Below are 14752 nucleotides of genomic sequence, written 5' to 3' on the forward strand. Positions count from 1 at the left end.
AAGTTTCAGAATTTGGGAAAAAGTGGCCCGGTCGGGCGACCGGAAACAAGGTCATTATTTGTTTTGGCCTAAGTACATGTATTTCAAAAGTCCCACAGAGGAGGAAACATAGGAAAGCGCTTTCCTACAGAAATCCGTAGAGAGATTTACGGATGAAAGCTGCCCTCTTTCCCAGTGCATGTGATATATACAGATTTTCATACGTAATATCGTAGAGCGAAACCTCCCTAATTTTTAAACACATGCCCTGTGAACTGAATATTATGGCACATTTTCTGCATGTTTTAGTACTGGACATTTCAAACTTGGTCCAAACCCGGCCAGATACATGTAGCGGGTTTGGGGCTACTTGTCGTAAATGTATATCATGAATGATTCATGATATACATGAATGATTCATGATATACATGAATGATTCATGATATACATATACCGTGTTTCCCGGGTGTTAGCCACACCGGGGTCTAAGCCGTACCCTTTTTTTGAAAGGTTGAGAAGCACGGCTGAAGTTGTACACAAGTTGCCTAATTTGTTCTTCACTCAGAACTGACAGCAGGGCTCGAACCCGGGACCTTGCTTGTCATGAGCAATTAACCATCCGAGCTATGGGACCAGGCCGAACCTAAAAGGCGCCGACTCCAACGGCAGCTCACAACATAGATGGTTAGAGCATCACCTCAGACACGTTTCGCTTATCCTGATATTCCTCTATAAAGTCTGCATGACCTTCCAGTCTGCACGGTTCAAGGCTGGTTCTATATTCAATGCAGGATTAACCCAATCTATACAGTCATAGACAACCAATGTGTCTTACCATAATATTCACGACTATGACATCATTGTCCACGGCAAGACATGCGTAATCCTCGCTTTCGCTCAGTGTTACGCACTGACTCAAACCAGGGTTACTGTACACCTCAATGACGTCATCTGGCAAGTCTACACGTTGAAATAAGTGACATAGACCAAACAGTGTTGGATTGGGTGTCCCATATCCCCCCACCAAGTGACATAGACCAAACAGTATTGGATTGGGTGTCCCATATCCCCCCCCCCCCCCCCCCCCCACTCCATAAAAGCCATACAGTGACCCAGTTCACATCCCCTCCCTTCTGCAACCATGCTACACCCAGTCCGAAGTGCATATTTCACATATACAGTGTGGTGCACGGTCACTATACAGTAGTCCGGCATTGACGTGCATGTGTCACAAACTGCTGATATGGGATGTGCGGCCAGTGATTCACAGTCAGCTAAGTAAACTCTGCTCAACACAATATGGTTGACTATTTTAAACATGATGATGGTGCTGCTGCTGGTGTCACCTACTGCAAGGATTGGTCCACAGGGCCAGCATGTCTGATGATACAGTGACCAGCAAGTTTGATGATACGCTCAGTGACATGCCGGTCACAGCATAGCGATGGGCTTGCTCACATCTCAGCCCAACAACCTGCCGGCAAATCCAGAAACATCACGCGACAGTCACATTCAGACTCCCATACATAAACAATGGTGGTGGCCAGTGAAATTTGACCTCATATATAATATAAGGCAGAGCAGCTCGGCCGCGTTCATCACACAGCCCAGGGCGTGTAGTGCCATGGCAGCCACACTGCTATACTCATGAGGCTGGGTATCATCTGCCACACCGCATGATCAGGGCCATAGGAAGCATATTTCCACTGGTCTGGCAGACTGTGACATCACACATGACAAACCACTGAATAATTTATACACATCAGACTAGTCTGTGGATCCAGTAGATCCCAATCTATGCGATTGTGCTTCACTGCAGAGCAAGTGATGGAGAATTGCAAAAGCTCCATTTTGACATACGTATCATGTATATATAATGGGATCCGTATATGGTCGTGTGGTACAAACTGGTACTGTAGAACGGGTGATTTTAGCGACGTAAAACCCCTAGCGATCGACTCATTTTCGCTAAAGTTTCAAGTCGCTAATCCGTTGAGACATTAGTAGTGCACTGGTGATCCGTGAGTAAAATCGCTGCAAATCGCTAAAATAAAACGTCGCTAACCGGTTGACAATGGGAAAACGCTAAAATTAACCCATTGAGGGCTACAGGGCCTTTCATCTGAGACTCTGAAGAAAATGCTAAAAATATGGCCAATGTACAGCTCCACAACTTCATAGTCTAAGAAACTAGGTTGTTGAACTCTTGTGAAATGTTGACCAAGGCTATAATCATCACGCTGACCAACTCGATATAGTTCCTAGAAAGGGGAACAAGATGCTATACGACACGTAAGTTCATCCAAATTGCGTAAAATACGAAAAAGTCGGCAATTTGAGTTGAATCACCGGACGAAAAAGAAGAAAAAAAAGTATCCAAGCGGGATTCGTACCCGCAACCTCTCGTACTGAATGCCGGAAATGTACCGCTCGACTCTGGGGTCTCTTGCAACCCTACGCTGGAACACGGAGCTTAGTACGGTAGGATAGCCTGTCAGCCCGAGTATATTCGGGCTCAGCGCCCTGACGTCATCCTGAATCCCGAATATATTCGGGCTCAGCAGTCAATGGGTTAATAGTCGCTAAATTTACCCGCTCTACAGTGCTCTGCAATAGCTTGTTCATTGAACATGTACATTGAACATGTACATCTAAAGCACTCAAGCTGATGTGTTGCCCAGTCATACGGGTTCAAAGTTCAAACTAATCCACAATCCTTCCCTATAGCTTAGTGCTCGACCGGCCGACCGCTAGAACCGTTACGTTTGTGGCTGCAACCGGTATTTCATGTGCAGTACCACGTAGCAGTGCAGAGCGCCAATTCTTACATCGCCGCGGTGCACTGAGGACTGCAGGTCACTCACACATGTAGCATGCCACGTGATGTGGACAGTGTACTTGGCAGTAGACGGTAACTATACTTTCTTTTCATGCGTTTAGCAGGTTTGATTTGGAAAAGGATGCACTGTACTCAATGGTTCATGTTTGGATCCACGTGCAGGAACAACATGTACTCATGCATGTACTCAGGCATGCAGTCTCACTCGTATTTTAGCTCCTTTTCTGGAATGGATGCTGCTCTGCGCCCCTTGGTGAACATTCCTGCGCTCGTGGAGCAGCTGAAAAGGACCACTGGTATGTCTGGTTCCTGGTTTGAAAGTGGAGAGTAGACTTTTGTGCCTTGAAAAAGGAGTAGAGAGTGATAAAGGTACGTCTGTAGCTTATTTTGAGTGCTCCTCGTACATTTTTGATCGTGATAGAAATTCTCAGACCAAAGTCAGCGCGAAGATGGCCGTACAGTTTTCTTGTGGATGTTTTAGTTGTTTCGTCTCGTATCTATGTCAGTATCGTGATGGTGAAGTGGAGAGGGTGATTTTCTTCCTCTGGGCTTCGTTCGGCCGGCTTTGCTTCGTCCTCGTTGAAAAGTGATGCTGAAAAAAAGGTCGATTAGCATAATTATGTTGATTTTGAATGTACGTGATGACATGCGATTGCTGGCTATGTTTCACAACCGTGACAAAACAAGTACAAGTTGCTGATATGGCACCCATATTTTCATAAAAAGCTCAAAAGTTGCTATAATCGCACATGCAATGATGCCAACAACCACCAAAAGAAGAGTGGGAATAGCATAAGTGCAGCGAGAGCAAACTCTATACCCCTTCCTGCTGTGAACCACAGCTTTACACAGTCTGTCCCTCCAGGAAATCACGATTCCACGGATGCAACAAATTTCGCGTTTTTAGCCCAAACCCGCGATTTTCTGCACTTGAAATCCGCGATTTCCTGCGTTTTTCGTTGTTTTCTGCACTCTTTTTACATGTACATCTTTACGCACTTTCCATGCAATGCTTTCCATGATCATGCACACTGTACTGTAGCTAGGTTATTTGCACAGTCGACTCGTACTACTCTCGAGTAGATAGCGATTCTACGGATGCAACAAATTTCGTGATTTGGCCCAAATCCGCAATTTTCTGCAAATAATTCCACGAATTCCTGGCAAGTTCCACATCTTTCCGCACTTTTCGCCGCAGTTTTTGTTGTTTTCTGCCGCAATTTCTTGCGCAAGTTTTTGAGAAAATTTCCGCAAATTCCCGCAGGGACAGCACAGTGCAAGTAGACTTTGAATGCACCCTCCATCATTTCAGTGCATGCAAAAGGCAATGCACATACCGCAACTACTGTTGATCTACTACTGGTAGTTCTCCGAAATGATCCTGAACTCTGAAGGCACACGAGCTAGTAGATTCTACTACTAGTACTTAGTCAGGCGCGTGCCCCGTATGGGTTCCTGGGTGCCCGGAACCCCCCTTTTTTTCGCTCAAAATGCAGAATTTTGCTTCATGTTTTGAAATTTTTCCCGTGGGAGGCCCCGGAACCCCCCCCCCCCCTTGAAGGGCACCGGCGTGAAGGGCACCGGCGTGAAGGGCACCGTCGTGAAGGGCACCGTCGTGAAGGGCACCGGCGTGAAGGGCACCGCACACACGCCTGTTAGTAAAGTACTACTAGTATGCATTTGTCCCACAGGATTGTAGTCTGTGACTTGACCTCTTGCCCCCATGCCATGGGGCCAAGGTTGGGGAAAAGTTGCGAAATACATGTAGTTCGCAAGACTCACAGAGGAATGAGTTGATGGCTTCGATAAACTCTGAAGCCATTTTACGGATTGCAACTACCATCAATACATGCGGCCGTCGGTGATTACGGCTGAAGGCAGTGAAGCTGCAGTGCTCGCAGCCTACTCACCTCTGTGCATAGGTCGTCCAGTCGGTAAACGGACAGCCGGTGTGACGGCCCCGGCAGCACAAGTAATTCGGCATTTGCGCACAGTTGGTAGCGAGCTGCTAGGTAGGCCGTCGGAATAGCAGCGGACTGGCCAACCAGGTCCATGGCGACTCTAATTATTATGGAATACAGTAGTACAGGGAACAGGGAAAGAGGTCGTCGGCGTGCCTGCTCCATCATGTCCATGTCGATATTCTGGCTTCAGTGGCGACACTGATAATGCATGAACTAGAGCCTTACCTAGCTCCTATTAGTAATTGAAGGCACACAACGTCATACGGTTACCTACGCCGAGTTGTACAGCTACCTTGTCGACTAACGACAGCAAGAGCACCTCATTGAGGACTACACTACAGCCGCTGTATCGTCTAAAGACAAGAAATTAATTTATGGAAAGGACGCCTTTCAAAATTGGCCTATTTTGATTGAATTTGAATGGAAACAATCTGGCGGGAATAGTAGCTTTTACAGTCAAAAGTGACTGAGACTGTAGTTGGCACTTGACATGCAGGTTTGGCGCCTCGCCGCCCGAGCGAGTTCTCACTAGACTAGCGCTCCCAGACATGATTACCGTACCGGTCCGTACTCGCGTGATTAGTAACCCTGGGCCTGGGGCATTCTTATTATAAATAAGTCCCACACAGTTAGGGCGAAAGAGAGGGCACTATCTTTCCCAATGCTGCTACTGCCGTACTGGTACTGTAGGTCTACATTTTTATCCTAAAACCACCCGTACCCCGTGCAATGCCAATGACAATTATAGCAATAAAAACTGCTTAATGGCAGTTTTCTAAAAAAAGTTATTGTGTTCTAGTCCATGGACCCCGTCTAAAAAGTAAGAAATTAACGAAATGTGATAGCTGAAAATTAAAATTTCACACAAAACCTCACAATAATCACAACACTTGAAATGCTGCTTTCAACCAGGGAGTAGTACAATACTACTCCCTGCTTTCAACACTAAACTTGTACTGCACCAACAATTGGCAACATGCATGCATAGGAAAGAGGATCGCGAGGGGAAAAGGTCTTCTGCATGTAGCTTTTCATTCTGTGTGTGATTATTGTGAGGTTTTGTGTGAAATTTTAATTTTCAGCTATCACATTTCGTTAATTTCTTACTTTTTAGACGGGGTCCATGGACTAGAACACAATAACTTTTTTTAGAAAACTGCCATTAAGCAGTTTTTATTGCTATAATTTCTTTTGTTTTTTCTGTCACCAATCAATGGAATGCCCTATATCAATATGTAAATGATGGCCTTCACATCATATCAATACCATATTATACGCATTGATGTGCAAGCCTTTTCTTGCAGAAAATGGCACTAGCATAATGCATGTTCTTCTGCGGGGAAACATGTGAGCAGTGGTGGTGATACTTTTTTATACGGAGGTCATTCTGTGCATGTTGCTGTTGCAGAATTTCATGACTCTGTAATAAAATTGTCTTGCCTTTCAGATATTTCAGATTACTCCACCCTCAATCAGATTTATTTGAGAAATGTAGCCATGCGGCAGGTGCGTGTCGCAGATGTTTTTGTTGATTCTGTGTTTATAATGGTTTATAGTCATGGGTTATCGTGATAAGGTCATCCAGCATCATATTGAAACTGAAATCGTAATCCTGTTGATGTCGAAACAACTTTTGGAAGTAGTTCAATGACTTCAAACTGTTAGTCCACGATTGTCTAAAACAACACAGCAGGAACAATAAACATGTATTAAAATGTAAACGAATACATTGCCGAGTCCAAAACCTCGTTTCAACAACTACACTGATCCTGAGGAGAAAAGGGGCAAGGCTATGGTTGGAGGTACTGAGAGATAAACAAGGCACTCCGCAATAATAAAATCTTACACATCTTTTGGTGAGTATGAATGATATCCAGTCGAACCTCTTTAGGACGAACACCAAGGGACCGATGGTATTTATTCTGTGAGCTTAACCTATTTTATAACCAGAGAATACAATTATATCTCCAATAGACATACGAATAGATTTCTTCTACAGCGAAAGATTCTAAGCCACACCGACTCATTGACTCGTCTCGTATGAAACAATTGAGTCACAAGAGAGATTCTGCAAAACGAAAATGCGTACAAACTTTCGTTCTACATCATGAAGTGCGAAACTTCGCACCTTTGGACGCGAAACTTGCAGGGAACGCGAAATGAACTGTCGTAGGAAATTTCGTGAGATCGGGTTATGGCGTAAGTGCAATTGGCCCGCGCAAACTACGAAAATGTGCAGAACGCAAAGTTCGTGCAAAAATTCGCACACACTTTCGCAAGGACTGTCGCGAAACTTCGTTCGAATTTTCGTTTTGCAGAACCTCTCTACTGTACCTTTCTTTAGCAACATGACGGCAACTGAAACAGCAACAGAGAAAGTACGATACATGTACTCCACATTTTTACAGGTACTACAAACAGATTGCAGGTCGTAATTCTTGCTTTGGCGGCACGAAACTTTATTTGAGGCAGTGCAATCTCGGCGGTACTCACAAATCAAACAGCCCAGACTTGAGTAAACAAATCCAATCATACATGTACGAGTTTTTCACGAGACGCGACTGCACCCATTGGCTTGTTTCGTATGAAACAAACAAGTTACTGAACCTCTCCACAATAGAGATTCCCCTGATATGCGAATTTATTTTGCAAGCTCGGTCAATTGGTACTTGAACCTTTCCCTCCAGATTGGGAACTGCCAACGATAGTATGCCACTGACCAGTGCCTTACTTGTAACGTACCAATGTACAATGAATATGAGTATTTCGACAACACATCTAACATAAGCCTTACCGTCAAGAAGTTGAACTCGCGTTCTTCGCACACTGTAGACAAGGGCAAAGAGATAAAATGGATCTAAATCCGAATAAAATCAGCACACGTTTCCGAAAATGAAAGGTGAACATAAGCAAATGAATCGAAGGAAACCGGTCAACTTAGAGATCACCTGTCATCGAGTATTCCGTAAAAGGAGGCCTCGCAGCTCGGCAGCAGAAAAGCAAAATTTAGAAAAGAGATCCTGTCAACTTTTCCATTATTTATTGCATTCCGCCCCAAAATCAACACACTTTTCCTGAATGAAAGAGTCAACACAAGCAAATGAATCAAAGGCAACTGGTCAACTCACCTGTGGCTGTCATTGAGTAATATTCCGCGAAAGGAGGTCTCAGCAGCGCCGAAACGAAATAAGCCAGGCCATGAGACGAAATATCCGAAACAGCTCATGCAAGAAGCAGTTCCAAAGAAGGAAGTATTCCTCGCGCATGCACATCCGAACACGGATCCGCGGACTGAACACAATAATGTCTGCCGTGCACGTGCACAGCACACGGCTACCACCCGCTGGTAGATCTAATACCGAGCACCTTACGTAGAGACTTACGTAGCCTAAGTGAAATACCGAGCACCTTACGTAGAAACTTACGTAGCATAGCGATGTCGTTTTTTCTGCCATGTGAACACAATAATAGAAAAGCTGACAGGATCGCTTTTCTAAATAATTATTAGGCCAAACTAAAGAAGGTGTGTGGTTCGACTCACCCGACCGACCGTACAATTTCAGCCCGACCGTAACTTTTTTTCGGCGGGCTGTCGTGTGACTGACGTACGTGGACTGAACACGTCCACGTCTACGTGCTGTGCGGCGTGAGTCTGCGGACGCAGGCGGCTCCTTTTGGACTTGACTTGTAGTTGTACTGCAGTGCTGTGCAGTGAGTGGTACGACTGCTGCCTTGTGCTGGTAGTAGAGTCTACTCGATACGCGTATACAGTGTATTTACATGTACTAAAAAATATATTAAAAAAAAAAAAATCCGCCCGCCCGCCCGTAAAAAAAATGTCCATGTTAGTCGAACCACACACCTTCTTTAGTTTGGCCTTATTATTATTATAAAGAACATTGCCATTGCGGTAGACTATGACACAGTGCAGTATGTGTAGCGTGCATCGTGTTTGGCTGGACATCGTCTTTTGAGTTGACTCATTTGAAAGGGTCGACGCTGCGTAGCGCCGACCAAGTCGTAGATCTACGATCGTCCTACATGTATCTTGGCGTTCACGTGGGACTCGCTATTTCAACGCTTGAGCTTGAGCAAGTAACAGTTAGTTGAGGTACTCGAGGTGTCGGCTGCAAAATCGCACAAGTATAATAATTGTACTTCGTCACCTTCTGCAGGTACTACAGTAGTACTACTACTAGTAGTAGGAGAAAAAGCCGAACCATCTGGGCGACGAGCTGAGCTGGGAACGGTGCACCGGTGGCTGCTGGATTGGCCACATACGCCGGGTAGCCTGTACACCCCGTAGACACCCGTCCAAACAACTGGGATTGACTGCAGACTGGAGCGATGAGCAGTGGAGGTCAGGCCGGTAGCGGCGCTGCTGGTTCAGGTGCTAGTAGACCAGTGAGCAGTGGCATTAGTGCTGGCCTGCAAGGTAATCCGCATGCACAGCGGAATCGACCAGCGTCTGCAGACTGGACGAGAGGTCATGAAGTGCATATGGAGGGCCGAGAACCTTTCCAGGTGAGCAATGAGTAGCCTCACTCAGGTAAATAAGTATTACAACAAAGCAAACTGCATGAAGGCACCACCGTCCACTGGGTGCATGGCAATCACTGAATACAGTGTGGTGCATCACTTGATCACACTCAATACCAGTGCCACCATTGCACCAATAAGTATTATAATTGTTATGGCATGGTTGGGAGGGCAATAATGGATTTTCAGCGCCCGACAAGTGAGCCCGAGGGCTATGGATTTATCACTTTGAAACTGGTACAAACCGTTCCGCCATGTTCACAACCGAACCTGAAAGGATCAAAAGGAGAAAGTCAATCTTTAGTGTTTTCCGTGAATGGGGCAGCTGCGCCGGCATCCACGGCCTTCCTCAGGCGCCTTTGCCTGCTCACATCTCAATCTTCGGGAGGTAGCTATTCGTCGTTGATGGGATACTATCGCTGCCGGGTGTCTTTCGCGTTGCTACGTTCCGCTGTATTGTGTGTCCGGGATGCTCGGCCGGCCCGTCACCGTCCACTCATGCTTCGTGATTTGGCGATGGTGGAGGGTCGGGTTCCCCTGCCGTGATTAGTGCTGCACCAAGCTAGTTTTGTGTGAAAGTATATATTATTCTTATTCTTATATTATTTATACTTCACTAGTTTGAGGGAAAGACACAAACGGGAAGTATTACAAAATAATTGAGAGGTTTGAATCGTTTTTATCAAAATCTAAATATTTGCCGGGTTGGAAGGTGGGTTCAGAAAGTCAATCTCGTGTGCAGCAACACTTGAAAGGAAAGAAAAAGAAAATCTGAGATTGCCACCTTCGACCACGCGTTCACATGTACATGTACACTGCACTGTATACACCGTCACCAGGTTCACAATCAGTGAATCCCATCCCATAGATTTCACGTGTCCAGTCTCAGACCCAGGGTTGTCACGGACAACTGGCTTTGGACGCGGGCGTTGGACTGCTTTATTGCCCGCTCATACAGATCAGTGATTGGCCCAATCCTAGGAAGCACTCACGTGACATGTGATAATGCCCATTACTGAGGCTCGGCTCTGGCACATCTCTGATTAACTGACTCGATAATTACAGTTGCACGTCATGTAAAACTGATAAGATCTGTCCAGGGTGACCATCTCCCGTGCGAGACCGGCAGTGACAGCTTGATCAGTTCTGCCTGGAGGCCTCCTGCCATCCTGTTGCAAACAGCAGCGACCTTGTTTCAGTGACTTGTGAAATGTTAAATTTGAAATAGTTTGTGTGCAATCACTCCTGGCCTGGCGTGATCAGTAAGGTGCGGAATGCTCTGGCGTGCAAAAGTTACTGTCGTTAAATGGACAGGTTTTTACTGTGTCATTATTATTATTATTATTATTCACACATATCTGCCAGATGAGTATGCGTGGCCCATGCACCATAGGGACCCACGAATACAAACCAGCATATGTTCCCTCAGCAATACAAGCAAGCAAGCAGAGATGAATGAGAGCCCAGGCAGCGAAAACAAAGCGAAGAGAGATTTGGACATAGGCAACGGAAATAGTTCCAAAGTGTAGCCAGGGATTCATTGTATGTGTGCATATGGGTACGACAGTTAATATGGCTAGTGCGGCCGTGGAGAGCGCAGCAGCACGGAAAATACAAAAGTGCCACAGCAGCAGCCTATACTGTGTCAAGTCAAGTGAAAATGAAATCAGAAGAAGACACTGAACTGATCAAGTTCCACCAGGACACAAAGGTTGCCTTTGCTTGCCATAAACAGTGCTTTAACCACCTCTGCAACATGAACTGTTGCACCAGGCTGCGTCCAGCAAGGGGCCGACATGATGTTATTGACTCCAGGCGGCAACACTGAGAAACTAGCAGGACCTTGGTGACTTCTGTTTTTTTCCAGCTTGTTAGTTAATCCATAATTATTACAGTAAAACCTGTGACTAACGACCACCCCTTGGGGCCAGAGAAAGCGGTCTTTAGTGGCAGGTGGTCTTTAGTTAGAGGCTTGCACCGCACAATCATATTATGTGGAATGGGAGACCGTCCGTGTCTGGCGAAGTGGTCTGTAGTACCAGGCTGGTCGCTAGTCACGGTGGTCTTTAGTTACAGGTTTTTAATACTGATAGTGTACCATGTTTTCATTGGCAATATGTACTACTGTAAATATACAAAATTTCGGCGCTGCAAAATTTCGGCACTTCACGATTTTTGACATTTCGGCGGCAATTTATTTTCGGCGTGGGGTAGAGGGCATGGTATAGTGCGACAGATGCTGTGAAAATTTTCATCGGCGTTTTAATTTAGGCGTTTTGGGTCGGTGCCGAATATAGCCGAAATTAAATAGCTGCCGAAAATTTGTATATTTACAGTATCATACCTGTGCCCCGTTTTACAATGCATTGCTTAGGTGTGGAGATCCGGACTTCATAGTCAAATCGCCAGCCTTGAGAAGAACTTGGTAGGTCTTCATGAATCATTCAGAATGAATTATAGTAATGTACATGTAGCCGCGGTGGAAGTAGGGGGGGGGGGGGCATGGACAGGAGAAGTACTGTAAAACCGGGAATTTTCCGAGTCAGTGGTGTAATATTTTCGGTATTTCCCAAAATCAACAGTTCGGTAGCTCGAAAATTTCGGTAAACCAGTTTTCCAGATCCAAAAATGCATTTTGCACACTGTGTGGCATGGCATGGTTGAATTTTAGGTCCTGTTTTATTTTAGGTAAAAATTACTTCGAAGAGAAGTACCTGTACCGAAGTTTTTAAAGGGTTGGGAGAACTTCAAATTTCAAAGGATCAGTCGGGGAAGTGAACTGAGAAAAACAATTCCAGACAACCTGTACCAAACTAAAAGTTCGTAACCGAAAATAAATCTCCACCGAAATTTTCCGGTTTTAACGTTACAGCAGCTAGCTCATGGTCTACAGACTTGCCTCGAATGTTCCGTTTGAGTCCTTCAACTGATCGGCCATTATGCGAGTTTTTTTATACCGATTCGGCATCCCCATAGCTAGCTGTATGATGCTTTATTAGAGAGCACTACTTGTACTTGCAACATGTTTGAAGAAGTTGGCTGCTGCTAATGTTGGAGCGTTCCCTTCCTGCCAACTGACTGAAAATGTGAACCATGTGAACTCAGTGACTCAGGACGCTTGGGCTTCTGCTTCGAGCACCATGTAGAGTACTTGGTAATGACCTACATGTCAAGCAGGGAACTGATGAGGATAATATTCCCGGCCTGTTTGTGATGGGCACGTTTGCTGGCCACTACTTCAAAATACATACTTCAAGTATGCCCGTCTAGTCTGCTTCCTCCAGCCATGATTTCCACATTTGCTACTGTTCTGGGGGTTTCTTCCTACATCACTACTGTCTGTCAGTGTTTCAATAAAGACTTTCGGCAAGACACTTACCGTATTTTACCGGTTGCAAGTCGACCCCGGTTATAGGTCGACCCCCATATCCGGAGGTCTCAATTCTGCGTTTTAAAGTTTTCACCCAAAGAAGCACTACTAACCACTCCCTTGTACTAACACAACAACAAATCATGTAAACATTCCTAAGTGGAGGGTATAATGTCCCAATCCTTGAAAAAGGCCAATAAACTGGCAAAAATGTGTACACATGGTGCACTCGTGCATGCAGTGCAGGTCTTTTTTTGTAAGATACTGATAGTTCCCGGTTATAAGTCGAATCCCGGTTGTAAGTCGACCCCCACCCTTTCTCCTATTTTTAGTCGTAAACGGTCGACTTACAACCGGAAAAATACGGTACCAGGGGCGTCGGACACGGTACGGTCACAGTGATATTGACCGCACCACTATTTGCCCCAAGTACCTTGTGAATCGATAAAATGCACTGATTTGGGCTCCAAATCTCCACCACTCCCCCACGAGTACATGTAAATTGTACTTCAGATGGCTGACCGTACCACACTAATTTAATTACCTTCCGACGCCCCTGCTTACCGGTGTGCATGGTAATCCATGCCTGCATATGATAGCTGTTCTAAACACAGCTCAGGGAACTGCACGACTTGTATTGATGTGCCCTTGTCAAGTTGTCATCAATCAAGCATGTGACTGGTTCGATGTTATCAATTTTCTGTTGATACCATTCAGGATAATGTGGAAGACCAGATAGATGAGCTAGAGGACAGTGGAGATGACCCAGCACCTTGCAAAAGTGCGGAAAAAGATGGGAAAGTTGGTGAGGATCCTGAAGCTATGGTGAGAGCGAAACCTATTGCAAAGGCCCAACCCAAGAAGTGAACAAGTGAGCAGGCTGCTTTGCCTCAGTTGACCAGCAGCACATGATCATTGCACTATGCACATGTGAGAGACTGCCCCAGGTACACCTTTTTCCAAATAACTATTACCGTATAATTAACGCTATTAAAGTTTTGTTCAAACCATCTGCTAATTACTTGGTCCTCGCAGTAGCAAAGGATCAACTGATAATTCATGTTGATATGCTACCCGAGCAGTGTATCATAATTATTGACTATAATTGAGAAACCATAATTATTGCTCTACTTTTGCCTAGAAATCACAGCAGCAGTGTTTGCCTAATACATACTACATGTGCCAGTACGCACGTTTTGGCCATATGGCACGCGAGCCTCAAGTTGCCAGTGTTCAAAAACATCGTCATAGATCTCAGTGACACAGCACAGCCCCATCAAACGTTCATCACTTAGTCCATTTTTGACACTGTGAAGCACAACGTAAATTTGCACCAGTACATGATTCTCAGCTGCCTTCTTGAAGTACATGACCAGTACATTCTCAGCTGCCTTCTTGAAGTACATGTACAATGTACTTTTAATCCTTCTCCGTATTTCTGAGCTACTGATAGTAATGCGATCAGATTTGAACACAGTGCATTTTCTCTAGCCTTGCTACGAGGGCCCTGGCTAGCTTACTTGGTTCAGTACTCGTACCGTCATGAATCTGGGTGACAGTGTACGGCCCCAGGCACTGACTGTACATCCAGCCTATTTAGGGGCCGTCCGGGGTTACCAATAGTTTTTGCAAAACGAAAAGCTTTAGTATTTTTCAGCACCCACCCACCCACCTACCTTTTCTGCAGGTAAAACGAATTCCAATAAAATATTGATGTCAATTTTCGACACCCAGAAGTAACTGGGCATTCTCCATCTGCATTCAATAATTATTTTCAAAACGAAACTCCTTCAAACCCACCCACCCCCAAACGAAAACTTTTCGTTTTGAAATGGTAACCTTGGACGGCCCCTTACAGTGTTCAATCATAATAATTAGTTGATAACACATGTGGCCAGGACTCAACCATAATAGTCGAGACCAGGATATCAGCAAGAGTACATACCCCCCCCCCCCCCCATTGTTATGTACTCTTGATAATAGAAGTCCAGGTTTGTATCAAGTCCAGAAGAGAAGTAACAAATACATGTCATGCCGTGACGTGGACTGCATCGATATGTA

The 14752-nt window shown here is 45.2% G+C and overlaps 2 protein-coding genes across 3 annotated transcripts in view; one reads left to right on the forward strand and one right to left on the reverse strand.

Annotated features, from left to right (window-relative positions):
* LOC135821226 (WD repeat-containing protein 27-like) overlaps positions 1-5188 on the reverse strand; it is a 43928-nt gene extending 38740 nt beyond the window's left edge. For both annotated transcript variants that reach the window (XM_065334298.1, XM_065334291.1), the window contains exons 1-4: positions 5008-5188; positions 4729-4879; positions 1330-1453; positions 815-939 (exon numbers count right to left, since the gene is read on the reverse strand). In XM_065334298.1, coding sequence (XP_065190370.1) covers positions 815-939; positions 1330-1453; positions 4729-4872 — 393 coding nt within the window. In that variant the 5' untranslated portion in view covers positions 4873-4879; positions 5008-5188. The remainder of the gene's footprint in view (positions 1-814; positions 940-1329; positions 1454-4728; positions 4880-5007) is intronic.
* A 3509-nt stretch (positions 5189-8697) lies between these two features.
* Positions 8698-14182, forward strand: LOC135821271 (uncharacterized). Its single transcript, XM_065334327.1, has 3 exons — positions 8698-9306; positions 11696-11746; positions 13409-14182. Exons 1-3 carry the CDS (start codon positions 9130-9132, stop codon positions 13556-13558), a joined length of 378 nt encoding a protein of 125 aa, XP_065190399.1. The 5' UTR covers positions 8698-9129; the 3' UTR covers positions 13559-14182.
* Positions 14183-14752: the final 570 nt, after the last annotated feature.

The sequence above is a fragment of the Sycon ciliatum genome, chromosome 1 (genome assembly GCF_964019385.1).
Source record: "Sycon ciliatum chromosome 1, ocSycCili1.1, whole genome shotgun sequence".
In the NCBI taxonomy this organism is placed as follows: domain Eukaryota; kingdom Metazoa; phylum Porifera; class Calcarea; order Leucosolenida; family Sycettidae; genus Sycon; species Sycon ciliatum.

What these genes read in the sequence shown, in the direction of transcription:
- LOC135821271 (XM_065334327.1), top strand. Translation starts at nt 9,130, where the DNA reads ATGAGCAGTGGAGGTCAGGCCGGTAGCGGCGCTGCTGGTTCAGGTGCT. An exon ending in AGGGCCGAGAACCTTTCCAG is followed by an intron (nt 9,307 to 11,695) that starts GTGAGCAATGAG and finishes TGCATTGCTTAG; the next exon opens with GTGTGGAGATCCGGACTTCA. An exon ending in CCAGCCTTGAGAAGAACTTG is followed by an intron (nt 11,747 to 13,408) that starts GTAGGTCTTCAT and finishes GATACCATTCAG; the next exon opens with GATAATGTGGAAGACCAGAT.